Below are 15,285 nucleotides of genomic sequence, written 5' to 3'. Positions count from 1 at the left end.
TATAAAAGCTGTTATAGTGTCGGCCATTACTACCTCTTGTGGTCGGCATTCCACAGTCTGACTGCTCTAACTGTGAAGAACCCTTTCCTGTTTAGCTGCCGGAATCTCCTTTCTTCCACCTGTATTAAGCGCCCCTTGGTCCTTGGAAGGAATAAGTCATGTGCCAGTGTTTTGTACTGGCCACACATATATTTAAACATGTAAATGAGATCTCCTCTTTTTTTTTAAGCTAAACAAGCACAACTTTTCCAACCTCTCCCCATATTCGAGGCCTCCATCCCTTGTAATAATCTAGTGGCCCATCATTAAACTGATTCTAACTTCTGAATATTCTTTTTAAAATGAGGAGCCCAAAACTGGATCCCGTATTCTAGATGTGGCCTCACCAGTGATTTATAAAGGGGTAATAATATGTTGGGATCGCGGGATTTTATCTCTATAGAAATATCTTTCCCGTATCCTGCCCCTTGATTGGCATTTCAGCTGGTTCACCATCTCAGGAAGGGCGACTTATCCTGGTTAGACGTTCACTTTAAGTATGAGTCCGTGTTGAACGGCTGCCATCTCTGTCACTGTTCAAACACTTGCTCTGACTTCACTTAGGAAAGCTCGACGTGTCCCTCGCCCATGTGACTGAAGGTCAGGACACCATATCTACAGGATATAAATCCTGGCATGGAGCTAATTAATAACACATTGCATTAACTGGTCCCTCTGTACTGGCTATGGATGAGTCCAGATGCTGTGGAATATTTCCACTGCAAAGTCAATGCTTTTACACAGCAACATCTGCATTTGTTACATGTAACTCTGATTTCACCTACTACACACTGACCATCCACAGTATTGTGGAAATAATACAATTCTCTCTGGATTTTGAACTTTAGTTAATAGTGATGAACGAACGTACTGAGATAAGGTGTTATCTGAGCATGCTCTTGTGATACCCTCAATATGTTTGAGTCCCCGTGGCTGCTCGATAGCCGCAACGCATGCCTGTTTGTTAGACAATCCTTACATGTGTTGCAGCTGCTAAACAGCCTCGAGACATGCAGCTATGGGGAACTTTTTATTCGAGCATGCCGAAAACCCTCAGCACCCGAGCATGCTTAGATAACACCTTATCTGAACACATTCACTCATCACTATTAATTAACACTTTTATGGAAAGGGCTGGTTTGGCAGATTTAAATCATTAAAGGCGTTGCACAGTGAAACCCAAATTTTCCCCTGTCTTTAGTGGGGGGTAAGACTGATCGGCTGAAGGGAGCGGCCGTGCCCATGCTCCACCTGTGCTCCATTCATTCCCCGCTCCTGGCTTTTTCCGGCAGTTCCAAAGACAATAACTGTAACAGTGGTTTGATGTCTTTTTTTAAAAGATAAAATTTCCCTGTTGGGGAATCAGTGCTGGTCCCAGGAGTCGGACACCCACCGATCATCAAGTTATCACCTATCCTGGGGACTACGTGATAACTCATTTTTGCTGGACAATCCCTCTTTAAAGCAGCACTACATTCTTGCAAGCTAGGCTTGTAAAAAAAAAAAAAAAAATACTGTTATGTAAAAAAAATAGTGATTCTAGGGTTCCAAATTCTTTCTCCACTTCCTATCCGTCATGGAATATAATGGCAGTACAGTCGGCTTCTCCCCAGTCTGAGGCAATAATCAATGATCTATAGAAACCGCTTTCTGATTTTTTTTTTTTTTTTTGTAATCTATTTTTTACTTTCATGATTACAACTTCCAATACTGAAATGTTTCAGGGCGGATTCAGTTTCCAATGCGCACACTGCAAGCCGGATAGAAGCAGCCATTGCGGCTGAACACCGGGACACGAAGGATTTCAAAAAAGTAAGTTCTCGGTGAAGGTAGAAAGTAATCCGCTGTAAGTCGTGATTTATTAGGAGTTGCCCATCGCCGCATCCATTGTGTAATCCCGGCTGGATATGTGATAGCAGGAGACTACTTGTTTGCTATGGAAAATGGTTATGAATGTGATCCAGTTTAAAGGGATTCCTTTTCTAATCCTAGTATTTAAAATCCCATTTTTAATCATTTCTCTGGGACATGGCGCATTACTTTGCAATGCGACTGACTGCCAGACTCGCAGGGAGACATATTGGGACTTCCGATGTTGCATTACAAGTGTTTGGGACTCTGAGTAGAGAATAAGAATTAAATGATTAAAGTTGTCGTTTTGGGAATTCTTCTTTATCACATCTCTACTATCTCCGTCGGTCACATAGACACAGATTGGAGTGACACCCCGCAGCGTGTGATCGCCACTCCGTTACATCAGGGGACTCCGGACCCCTTTCCTTGCGTTAGGCCTGAGATAACCAGTGATCAGACACCTTTAACCTTTCCTGTAGATAAATAAGTGGTGATCCCAGGGACATTCTGGTTGCCCACTATGGGGGGGCAGCTTAGGTTTATCTTTTTTTTTAATATATACTGGGGACCATTTATCATTCTGTTTGCACCCAAAATTTTGCTCAGTTTGCAACATTACTATGTCGTAAATATGGCCACTAAATTAATCGATGCTTTATGCTATTTAATAAGCCACTATTTAGTACCTGCGCCAAAACTTTAAGATGACATCGGGGACATGGCGATCAATTTTGAATGAAGTGCAACATATTTATGATTTTATTTTTATGATAAATCTTCCATTTTCAAGACCGATCATAGCTGTTTTTTTTTTTGTTTTTTTTTAAATGCATTTATGTTGCAACCTTATTTTATAATGTCACTAAAAGCCATAATTTGCACAGAATTCACTAATAAAATGCAATAATTGAATCTTTATAAAAAAAATACGATGGTGAAAATTTACTCCAAATTTATCATTAAGGCCGGACTTTAGATAAATCTGTTGAAGTGAGGACCCTGAAGATTTGGCACAAAGTTAGGCTAGGTTCACATTGCGTTAATGGGTTAACGCTAGCGGACTCCGTTACATGGTGAAATTGTCGCAATTAACGCCATGCAACGGATCCGTTAGCGCACCCATTGACAGCAATGTGCTAACGGATCTCTAGCGCATCGCTAGCGCATGCCATTTTCGGCACACGCTAGCGATGTCCTGTTAGTTTCGGACGGACCGCGGACGCTGCTTGCAGCGTCCGAGGTCCGTTCCTCGCTAGCGCAGATCGGGTATCTGCGCTAGCGGGATCGCCAAACGCGATCCCTTTTGGGACATTGCGTTTAGCGCAATCCGCTAGCATATGCGCTAAACGGATTGCCCTAACGCAATGTGAACCTAGCCTTAGCGATTTTGGGGGTTAAGCCTGGGCCAGTGAGTTCGGGTGTGCACAGGGTGCAGCCTGTAATGGTGGCAGTGGGTTGGCTGAATTGTATTCTTCCAAAGTTGTATTTTTTTAATGTCTATCCATGGGATTTAGAGCTCCATATCAGGACAAATGAGCTTTAGAGACAAATATAGTAAGAGATTCATCATTACAGAATGTGGGCGTTAAATATAAATAGCGAAATGGCGTTTGATGATGGAGAATTTACTTCCAAGGTGTTAGATGTCTGAGTTCCAATGGGAGCCCATTACTATTAAGACAAGTTTTTTATGGTTGGATGTTTGCCTGATTACAGTTTCTGGGGTGGTATAACTCATATTAATATCCGATCCTGTGGATAGCCATCCTAAGGCTAGGTCATATTATGTAAGCTCCAGACAACCCCTGTAAGTAACAATAGTACCAATAGCATTGATGTCGGCGAGTAGTTATCTGGATACTGTGTTGTTCCAGCTGTATGAAGACTTGATGAGAGATAATGGACGTCTTCGCTCCCAGCTGCTAAACACGCAAAACTTGGTGAATGAGACTAAGGCGGAGTTGGAAAGAGTCAACCAGGTAAGAAGGGTGCAAGCTTTTTGCATTATGGCCCAATGTAGCGAACACGTGTTGTGCTTTGACCTAAGTGACTGTAAATGGGACTATGGCCGCTGTATATGACCTCTGGAAAATCCTTCTTCTTTTCTTTATTTGTAAGTTATAGTTTACTGATTTCTTTTCTTTTTCCTTTGTTTTTTAGAGACAGGAAAGAAGTGTTGACAGATCCTTTCTGATTGATACAGAGAAGAAGGTAAGATGTGCGCTATTATAGAGGTCTCCCTGGTGTTAAATGAGTAGTCCACTTTAAGGAGGGCCTGTCAACCGGTCAAAAGTGGCCAGTTTTTGGTTTGTAGGATACTCCCACTCCTATCCTGAGTGTGCAATCTATTTTTTTTTTTTTAAATTTGCCAAAAGGTTCCAGAGATATGGGCTTTTTTTCCAGTGCTATTGTGTTTTGTTTATTTTACTAAAGGGGCGTGGCTCACACAGTAACTATGCAGAGCAGCTTAATGACACGCCCCCGAGGATCCTGTGAGCCACGCCCCCTTGTAAAGAATAGACAAACTAGCACCACGTAAAAAGGTCTATATCACTGGAAACATGGCGAATTGAAAAACATTTTTAAAAATGTAAGTTTATATGGACCCTCTTCCCCCAAACCAAACTCTGTAAGGGAACTCTGCAGGAAGTTCTCACTTTCCCTGCAGTGCCACCACAGGGGAAATGAAGTATTGCACAGTTCCTATTGAAATTGATGGGTTGTCTGCGTGATGTGAATGCTCTCTGCATACTAGATATTTATCCCAAAAGCCCTGGACCCCTTTCTATTAGCTTAAAATTGCCCAATAAGCTTTTCTAAGGACAAACCTTTTAACAGTTTGGATTTTCTTCTATCTATAGGAAAAGCTGATCTTGGAGCGTAGAGTATCTGAACTTCAGGATGAGCTGAAGGTAAGGGGATGTGTCCGCCAGGTGCAGGGTTCCAACCCAAATCTTTATCTTCAAATGTGTCTTGTTTGTAATAATCGCTTCTGCTGATTCCTCAAAGGTAATTCTGCTTTAATTGTAGAAGCTTTTTAGGAAAGGGTACTGCTACATATATATATAATTTTGCCCCATATGTTTGGATGTAAAACTAACAGGCATCACTAGGGTTGAGCGACCTTTACTTTTTTAGGGTCGAGTCGGGTTTTGCGAAACCCGACTATCTCAAAAGTCGAGTCGAGTGAAATCGGCCGATTATCGCAAAAAGTCGGGGATCGACCGAAACCCAATGCAAAGTCAGTGGGTTTTATTTTTTATTTATTTATTTATTGTTTTTTTTTTTTGTTTTTTTTCTCTCTCTCTCTCCCCCTCTCCCTCTCCCTACACAGAAAAGCTGGGTTTACACATTGCAAATCGCTACAGCGCACAAGCAAAAAAAATGCCGATAGATGTGCACGCCCCTGACACCTATGTCATCACTCTGCCCACGCTCCTTCATTGGCTGAAAAAATGGCGCTAAACACGTCATACAAAACGCGACTTTGGCGCCAAGATCGCCGACCGCATGGCCGACCCCACACAGGGATCGGGTCGGGTTTCATGAAACCCGACTTTGCCAAAAATCGGCGACTTATGAAAGTGAACGACCCGTTTCGCTCAACCCTAGGCATCACTACTAGACAACAGTTCTCCATTGCTTTTCTGCAATGCCTGCATGGACTATTTAATCATTCGGTGTCGAAAGCAGAAGCTTCATAGCCCTTTTAATGAAGTGTTATAAAGGGTAGAACAGTATCAGAAAAACATGATCGCATCCTTCCAAACACAGCACCACACCTGTCCACTGGTTATGTCTGGTATTGCAGTTGAACTCTTCTTTATTTCAATAGAGCTAAATTGCAATACAAGATGCAACTCATGGACAAGAGTGGCACTAATGAATAATGTGCACATGATAGAGGAAAGAGCGAGAACGTCATTAGTGAATTGATTGACAGAACAACAGATCAGAAGCCACGTTGGTAGCCTGTGGCTAGTGGAGGAGAGCCCTGCGGGACCCCCTCTTACCCAGCACCTCTTATAATTAGGAAAATCAGGAGGAAACAGAGTATCAGGTGAAAAAAGGTACAATTCATCATTTTATTAAGTATCAAAAGACAATAATAAAAGACCGTACAGTACAATAACACAGACTCCAAGACAGTGCAGATAAGCATGGGGTCAACTATTACAACTGAAAGAAATCAGATAACAATTGTATTCCAGTGTTAAACCACAATTAAATCACAACCTAGGAAAAGCCATCCAAAGTGGATAGATAAAGCAGATCGCAAGCCATAGTGCATAATAATACCAAGGGAGAAGCTTACTAAGGCTGTGGAGCAATGCAATGGTGACCCGAGGGCCGGATGTCGGCACCCCATCATGGACCTCTTATACAGTGTGTGCAGAATTATTAGGCAAGTTGTATTTGGATCGCATGATACTTTTTATACATGTTGTCCTACTCCAAGCTGTTCAGGCTTGAGAGCCAACTACAAATTAAGTAAATCAGGTGATGTGCATCTCTGTAATGAGGAGGGGTGTTGTCTAATGACATCAACACCCTATATAAGGTGTGCTTAATTATTAGGCAACTTCCTTTCCTTTGGCAAAATGGGTCAGAGGAGAGATTTGACGGGCTCTGAAAAGTCCACAATTGTGAGATGTCTTGCAGAGGGATGCAGCAGTCTTGAAATTGCCAAACTTTTGAAGCGTGATCACCGAACAATCAAGTTTTTCATGGCAAATAGCCAACAGGGTCGCAAGAAGCGTGTTGGGCATAAAAGGCGCAAAATAACTGCCCATGAATTGAGGAAAATCAAGCGTGAAGCTGCCACGATGCCATTTGCCACCAGTTTTCCATATTTCAGAGCTGCCACGTTACTGGAGTAACCAAAAGCACAAGGTGTGCGATACTCAGGGACATGGCCAAGGTAAGGAAGGCTGAAAAATAACCACATTTGAACAAGAAATATAAGATAAAACGTCAAGACTGGGCCAAGAAATATCTTAAGACTGACTTTTCAAAGGTTTTATGGACTGATGAAATGAGAGTGATTCTTGATGGGCCAGATTGATGGGCCAGAGGCTGGATCAGTAAAGGGCAGAGAGCTCCACTCCGACTCAGACGCCAGCAAGGTGGAGGTGGGGTACTGGTATGGGCTGGTATCATCAAAGATGAACTTGTGGGACCTTTTTGGGTTGAGGATGGAGTGAAGCTCAACTCCCAGACCTACTGCCAGTTTCTGGAAGACAACTTCTTCAAGCAGTGGTACAGGAAGAAGTCGGTATCGTTCCAGAAAAACATGATTTTCATGCAGGACAATGCTCCATCACATGCCTCCAACTACTCCACAGAGTGGCTGGCCAGTAAAGGTCTCAAAGAAGAAAAAATAATGACATGGCCCCCTTGTTCACCTGATCTGAACCCCATAGAGAACCTGTGGTCCCTCATAAAATGTGAGATCTACAGGGAGGGAAAACAGTCCACCTCTCGGAACAGTGTCTGGAGGCTGTGGTGGCTGCTGCACGCAATGTTGATCGTAAACAGATCAAGCAACTGACAGAATCTATGGATGGAGGCTGCTGAGTGTCATCATAAAGAAAGGGGGCTATATTGGTCACTAATATTTGGGGGGTTTGTTTTTGCATGTCAGAAATGTTTCTAAATGTTGTGCAGTTATATTGGTTTACCTGGTGAAAATAAACAAGTGAGATGGGAATATATTTGGTTTTTATTAAGTTGCCTAATAATTCTGCACAGTAATAGTTACCTGCACAAACAGATATCCTCCTAAGATAGCCAAATCTAAAAAACACCACTCCAACTTCCAAAAATATTAAGCTTTGATATTTGAGTCTTTTGGGTTGATTGAGAACATAGTTGTTGATCAATAATAAAAAATAATCCTCTAAAATACAACTTGCCTAATAATTCTGCACACAGTGTAATTAGTAGATCCAAAGTGATGTTATGCATGCATTGTAATGGGACTAAAAATCAGAAGAGGCTCCTGGGACCTGGGATTATGACAAGTACAAGGTGGTTTGTAGGGCTCTCATCCAGTGACCACAGAATTCTGATTTGTCCTCTGGACTAGGCTCTTGCAAATAGAGTCTCTAGTAATTGATGGAGGAATCAATGGATTTCATGGGACATGGAGGAATCCATGGTTTGCGCGAACCATGGAAGAATGGATGGTTTGGGTACACAATGAAGGAAGGGATGGTTTGGGCACACCATGGAGGAAGGGATGGTTTTGGCACACCATGGAGGAAGGAATGGTTTGGGCACACCATGGAGGAATCGATGGTTTGCACGCAGCATGTGTTATATGTTATTTTCTAATGATATATCAACCTTGCTTGCTTCTCACTTTTTTTCCCTCTTGTTCCCATAGGTTCTTGGGGATCTGAAAGCTGATAACAAACGCTTGAAAGATGAGAATGGAGCCTTAATCCGAGTTATTAGTAAGCTATCCAAATAGCAGAGCTGCCTCAGGACCTGCTCCATGTTACCTGCTCTCCCTCCAGTCACCCCATTGGGACAGACTAGGTGGACATAGTTAGAATATCACAGGGATGTTTGATCCGCCTCCCCTACGTACTACCACTTCACTCATTTTCCACGCAACCACCCCTGAGACTGTATGTCTGGGAATTATCACTTAAGAGGCCACTTTACAATTTGAGAACAATGCTATGGAAGGTCAAGACCACCTACAAAGTTAGGAGTTGTTGTTTGTGTACCTCCGAAGTTTCTGGTCTTGTTTTTGATTTTTGGTTGAAAGAATGATCATCTTCAAGGTGAATTAAAGGCTGTATCTTCAGTGCAGCTCAAGTCCTGGCACTTTTCTAGAACACATTTTCTACAGTCTTAGTTGGAAACAAGAATCGAACCACATTAACTTATGTCCATCCCCAAGATGTTCCTCACTGTTTGGCATAACCACCACAGACCTTCGACTACAGAGCATTAAGTGATGGTATAAAAGACAACCCTCGTTCCCTGACCTCGTGGAGCAAGGTGGATTATTTGAGAGGAATAAAGGCCCTGGTGTTTTGGGGTGGCTGCTGTACATGTCCTGACCACTGCGACTCCTACCCCTTGTGTCCTCCGCAAGGTAGTCACAGGACGGAGAACAGAGATATGAGCGGGGTGAGCAACACTTGACCATCCAGATCCATCGTTTGGAAAGAGCACAAGTCTATAGGATCATGTTTTGTTGTGGTTTGTTGATCCCTTGTGGGTTTTTTTCTCCTCTTATGCAACCGATGTCACTTTGTTGAGAGCTGCGGGTATGGGTAGGTAACACCGTATGTTCTGTTTCATGAGCACATTTTAAACACTAAACTCTGATGCGTTATTTTCCCCCCACTTTTGATAGGTTTTCTTATTGTTTTATCAGGGAGAGAGGATTTTATTTTATTTATTATGATTTTTTTTTCGTTGTGTGGCAGTGGTTATTTTTCATTCCATTGATGGATATTTCACTATAAATCCCGTCCTACTGGCTGCTATAAGACATTCATGGAGAACTTCAGTCATCACACAATGTTACTGATAACTACCCTATGGGACACCAGTGTTATAAGACTTGAATATGCAAGTATATAATTGGCACCGTCTAAGTCTTTTCCACCCCGGGTAGAGTAGGCCCATTAGAAAATCTGCATTGTAAAAAAAATAAATGTCCTGAAGATGACGGCCACCATCTGCTGCAATGTAGAAACTGTGCTGTAACACCAAACCCCTACAACGTAGGAGAACATACAAATCCTATGTAATATCCAGTTTTGCATTTTGACTAGCATTTTCTCCAAATTCCCTTTTTATTCCCTTAAAGGGGAGATCTGAATAAATCAAGTTCTCACCTATCTACAGGTGATGGCTGATTGGTTGGGGTCCAATTTGCTGAAACCCAGTGAGCAGATCGGAGAACTTTTATTCCCTTTAGGAGATTGCGCAGAAGGTGGGATGCCCAACGACCACGCCATTAATTCCCAAAGGGGCTGCTGGAAAAAGCTGGGTATAACGCTTAGTAGCCCCATAGGGAATGAATGGAGCTCAGGTTGCAAACTTCTGCTTAATTCTAACTGAGGTATAAAAGTGAACCCTTAAGCCAATTGGTACCTGATCAAGCCGTCCGGACACCCACAATCCACCAGGTCTGTGGAGGGTCTAATAACTTGTTTTAACCGGAAATCCTCTTTAAGCAAGAAGCAAAGCTGAGCCTTTTTCATGTCCGAGACTAAAGCAGACCAGAATGATTGAGCTTAGCTGTTCTAATCTAATATTGGGTCCTGAGCTTAGCTGAAGGAAGTTTTCAGAAAATAGTAAAGTATTTGTGTCGTTGTTTTTACTAAATTACACAATTCTAAACTATTAAGGTAGTGCCAATACACGAGGATGAAATGATAGTTCCGTCCTCTGCCGGGGGGACATTGAGCTGATGGACAAGCTAAAAATATGGGGTTAACCATAGCAAGTCATTATTCTACTGTCCAGAAAAGGCAAATGAACATCTGGATGCCATAACATTTTTTTCTTGTTGTTTTTAACCTCTGATCTTCCCGTACATTTTGTGCCAAACAACAAGTATTACTGGCTTTTTTTCTGGGTTGTTCAATTTCTGACCCTGGGTTCCTATCTTGAATCCCACTGAGAGACCCCCTACCCCGTTATAATGTGCCCCCTGGGTGATCAGTCCACCACTCTGGATCTTGCTGCTCTTATTAAGCAGCACTGCATTTTGGCTCATAGATATCCTCCTCAACGATGGATGTCCTCCTTTACCATGGATGTCCTCCTTTACCATGGATGTCCTTCTTATACGATGGATGTCCTCCTATAAGATGGATGTCCTCCTATACGATGGATGTCCTCCTTTACGATGGATGTCCTCCTATATGATGGATGTTCTTTACGATGGATGTCCTCCTTTACCATGGATGTCCTTCTTTTACGATGGATGTCCTCCTATACATGGATGTCCTCCTATAAGATGGATGTCCTCCTTTACGATGGATGTCCTCCTTTACGATGGATGTTCTTTACGATGGATGTCCTCCTTTACAATGGATGTCCTCCTATATGATGGATGTCCTCCTTTACGATGGATGTCCTCCTATATGATGGATGTTCTTTACGATGGATGTCCTCCTATATGATGGATGTTCTTTACGATGGATGTCCTCTTATATGATGGATGTCCTCCTTTACGATGGATGTCCTCCTTTGTAATGTCCATGTGCTATTGTTGGGCTTATGGAGGTGTCATCCTCCTAAAATAATCTTTTTGAAGTTCGAATGTATTTTACCAAGTCTTAATTTAAGAACGTACACTGTCCTGAATAGAAGATGTCCCTACACGGCAGAGTTAAAACAAGGGAAAGGATTATATTGTAATGGAGTCCATACACATCAGAGTAAAGTTGATAGAACATTAAACATCCAAAATCTGTCAGCGCTGGCTACATCATCAGCTGAAAAAGCCGCAGTCTTGGCCACTGTGATGTATTTTGGGCAATTGTCAGCTTATTTTCATCTATGTGGTATAGGGGTCATCATGGTGTGTAAACAGTGATGCCTATATGCCATATATGATAAAGTGCTGCCCAGATTTGTGTTTGGTCTCCAGGGTAGTCTCACTGCTACGCCTTCTTTCATGAGAAGACTGCACCAAAAAGTCAGTGACTCTGAGTCCTGTGCCCGCAGTTACATGTATACTTGGCTTGGCTGGGATTGCATGTTAATTCCAATGAAGGAATGAGGCTGGAAAGAATGTCAGACAGCTCTGATTCCACTTGCCTTGAGGTATCTGACTGAAAAGAAATCAAACATGGTAATTTTCTCCCTGCTTAGCCTGCATGGATAAACTGGCAGCACCCCATCTTGAGAAATTAGTCTCTTAGGGCGCAGGTAGACTTCCTTATAAATCTGACTAAGATCGGATCGCAGTGTGCGGACTGGCCGGCGGCTCTATCGACCTGAGCGTCATGTGCTTCTATGCAGTTGTCTCACTTGTGTCGGGAGAGCCGCTGGCCAGTCCATGCCCTGCAGTCCAATCTCGGTCTCATCTTTTGGTCCTCTCTTGCCCCAGGACATCAGTCATGCGCTTCCATTCCTCTTCACTTTTTGGTGTTTGGCCGTTAGACAACTGGCTGAAGCAGGAGCCTCCTCCTTTGACCTGCCTGGAGTGGGACAAAAAAAAATGAAACCTCATGCCTTAGCCAAATCATGTTCCCTCAGTCCTTCCCTCCAAGGAATAGAGCAGACTAGCTGGATTAACCCTTGTGCTCCCTGCAGAATTTCTACAAGACTGTTTGTGGCCAGTTTCCCATGTCATTTATTTTTTCCTCCTTGGCAAACGTTCCTTGCTTTTTTCAGCGTGCTAGACCCATTTTTTGTGACTTGTCTCAATTTTTAGACTCTTTGTTGCATCCGTTATTCTGGTACGAAGAAAAACATTTTTTCGCTTCTCCTACTCCTTAGTAAAATATGGATGCCACTTGGATGACATCCGTATACTATCTTTTTTTTTTTTTTTCTTACGAGGCCGTTGATTTACATTGGTGAGTTTCATCTGCAACACAGATCAAAGTAGAACATGTCTTAGGGCCCCGATTCATCAAAGTCTTTATAACAAAGTGGCGGAAAAGTTTTCAAAACTTATAAAATTTTGCCGCAACAAAAGTTGTTTTCAAAATCTTATGACTTGTGGCACGCCAAGTTTCCCAACAATTTCTCCAAGGAAATGGGCAGATCTGGGGTGTGAGGCCACGGCCCGTCTAATTCATGATGAGTTGTGGCGTTCCGGACTCCAGTCCCTGACTGGCATACGATTTCTAGCATAGCGCATGCCACTCACCAGATGCACCAGAGTCATGCAGATCACCCGTCTCGATGAATTGGGGGCTTTGTTTTTGAAGTTTTTCTTGCTGACCATCCCCTCACCACAAAGGACATGACTGTAATGGGTCAGTAATCTATAAAAATACTGGATAGCACACATACCCCCAAAAATGACGTGTAAAACCGTCCTAAGGCGCTTGCAGGAAATCCCAGACTGCCCAACAGCGTGGGGCAAAATGATCTGCATGTAGGTTCGGGGGAGGAATATGGGGAGCGGGCACGCACTAGAAGAATTTGCACTCCTTAATATATGGCTCAGCGACCCTAATTTCTTAAGATGCAACGTGGGTTCCTTTTTGGTGACTTCAGCCTGTGACGAAGCAGAATCTGTCCCTGCTCTCAAACTACAGAGGGAGGGAATTTTTATTTTTTTTCCAAGCTGCGGCAGGAAGCAGAACAGTGAGAAAAAGCAGGAGGCCGAATCCTAACAAATTTCCTGGCGTTCCCCCAAGTGAGGGACGTCAGGGGCCGCAGAGCCGCCCGACACCGTAAGCACAGGCCCTTTATAGAGGTCATGAAACGCATGTTACTCCCATTATTACCTCTCCAGTCTTCTGTGAAACCTCCGCATCCCCTCCTCCTCCATCTGTGTGCTCCCCGTCTACTTTTTCCCTGTGTTTTTTTTTTTATTATTTTTTTTTCACTCACGTGTTATTAATATTTTGTCCAATATATTATATTTATAAATGGTTTTACCGAACACTGCGTTCCTTCATGCTGCAGTTACTGCCTTTTTGCTTTGATATTGTTTATATAATTTATAAATGCACTGTTTTATTTTTTCCGAAGCACTAATTTGTGTGTTTTTTGCCCATTTGCTAATGGTCCGACTTGTGGACCTGTCTCCATGTGTCCATGCCCTATTGTGTCACCAACAGGAATTGGCAAGCTACGTCTCCGTCTGCGGGTGCATATGGCGTATACATCAGCAGGTGGAGTCTGCAGCATTGCCGGGTATCTGGCTCCTAGACCTGAGCTTCTGGTTCATCATTCCCATTCCATTAGTATCCCGGTGTGTACGTTTGTCCTTCTCTACAGCCGTGTGTGTCTTACCGGTGATGGGACACCCTCCCATCACACCAAACATACAAATAAACTCACTTTGAAAGATGCGTCTTGTTACCCGAGTTACTTTTTATATCATTACTACATGATGTGTGAAGGATGAGATATATATTAGTCTTCCTAATGGGATTGTCTAACCGTTAAAGGGTTATGCCCATCTTTTTCCAGGTGTATATTGCCGGATAGTGCTTGAAAAAAACAAACATTTTTGCAATTTACTGCTTATTAAAATTTTCCGCCGTTCTTGAGATATTACAACTTTTGTTTATAGCCCGTTGCCTAGGAGACCGACCACTGCTGTTGTCTACTTTGTAGGCACCGTGCTGAAGCTGGCTCGGGAATAGGAGGCAACCTCGTGCTCCAGTGATCCTGGCCAGCTTCATAACAGTACTTACCTCTCAATAGAAAAGAGTTTGCAAGCACTGTGCACCTTCTGCTGTCTAGCAGCCGTGGTCGGTCTCCAGGGCAACAAGATGTTTTAAAACTTCAATAATGGCTGAAAATTTTAATTTTAATAATATCACTTGTCGTAGCACCATCCGACAATACACATTTATAAAGGTTGGAATAATCCTGTAAATATTCTATTAATTGTATAGATCATAAAAAATGAAGAATGTTTGCTATGTACTTGCTCTTTTTTTAAAAGATCCATACTATGCAAAAGTTGTGGCTTTTGCATTGTATGGCGCCACCTAGTGTTCAACATATATAACATAGTGCACGTCCATCTAGTGAGCCAAATGCTTGTGGACGTGCAGAGTCAAACCCCCCAAAACCCGGTCTCTGCATAATAATCATCTGTTCACTGCATGGATTATCTAATAGAAATGGCTTTAGCCCTACTTGCCAGGGAGGGAATATAGACTGAAGTGACGTGCCAGTGGAGCTGAGGCTCTTCTTTAGGAGGAGTAAGAGGGGATTATATTTTTAGCTGCCAGAGGGGGAAGGAGACTTAGTCTCTCCAAATGGTGCCTTAGCAATGCAGAGTAGCAGCAACTCCAAGGGGTGAAGCAAAAATTAGTAAATGGACATATTTTTGTGCAGGAAATTGTAAAAGTAAAGAGCATAGCCCTGCACAAAGGCTGGTGTTTTTTCACTGGTTGAAGTTGCTGAGTGGACTTATGACTATAGGTCAGCTTTTTGAGGAAATATTCTGAAGTTATTTAGAATCAGTTTAGGAAATCCCCAGGCAACGGAAAAATCTGTCACTTCTACAGAAGGCATAAGATACTTGTGGGGTTCCTCAGCAGATGGCATTTGAGGGGTTTCCCAAATGTAAGAAACCTGAGAATTGCTGCCATAGACTGTCTTGACACAAAACAAGTTTTCTGATTAATCTGTAGGGCAACATAACATGTAAAGGTATGTTCACACGTTGCTTTTTTTGTCACAAAAAAAAGCAGCGTTTTACAATATAAGGCT

The 15,285-nt window shown here is 42.6% G+C and overlaps 1 protein-coding gene across 3 annotated transcripts in view; it reads left to right on the top strand.

Annotated features, from left to right (window-relative positions):
* Positions 1 to 13,907, top strand: part of LOC138648704 (protein phosphatase 1 regulatory subunit 12A-like) — a 33,731-nt gene extending 19,824 nt beyond the window's left edge. For all 3 annotated transcript variants that reach the window (XM_069738515.1, XM_069738516.1, XM_069738514.1), the window contains exons 20-24: positions 1,764 to 1,851; positions 3,768 to 3,872; positions 4,054 to 4,104; positions 4,755 to 4,805; positions 8,282 to 13,907. In XM_069738515.1, coding sequence (XP_069594616.1) covers positions 1,764 to 1,851; positions 3,768 to 3,872; positions 4,054 to 4,104; positions 4,755 to 4,805; positions 8,282 to 8,368 — 382 coding nt within the window. In that variant the 3' untranslated portion in view covers positions 8,369 to 13,907. The remainder of the gene's footprint in view (positions 1 to 1,763; positions 1,852 to 3,767; positions 3,873 to 4,053; positions 4,105 to 4,754; positions 4,806 to 8,281) is intronic.
* The last annotated feature ends 1,378 nt before the right edge of the window (positions 13,908 to 15,285 follow it).

This window comes from Ranitomeya imitator, chromosome 9 (assembly GCF_032444005.1).
Source record: "Ranitomeya imitator isolate aRanImi1 chromosome 9, aRanImi1.pri, whole genome shotgun sequence".
In the NCBI taxonomy this organism is placed as follows: domain Eukaryota; kingdom Metazoa; phylum Chordata; class Amphibia; order Anura; family Dendrobatidae; genus Ranitomeya; species Ranitomeya imitator.
Note: the sequence above shows the minus strand (reverse complement) of the source record. Positions and strands in the feature narration are given on the sequence as shown.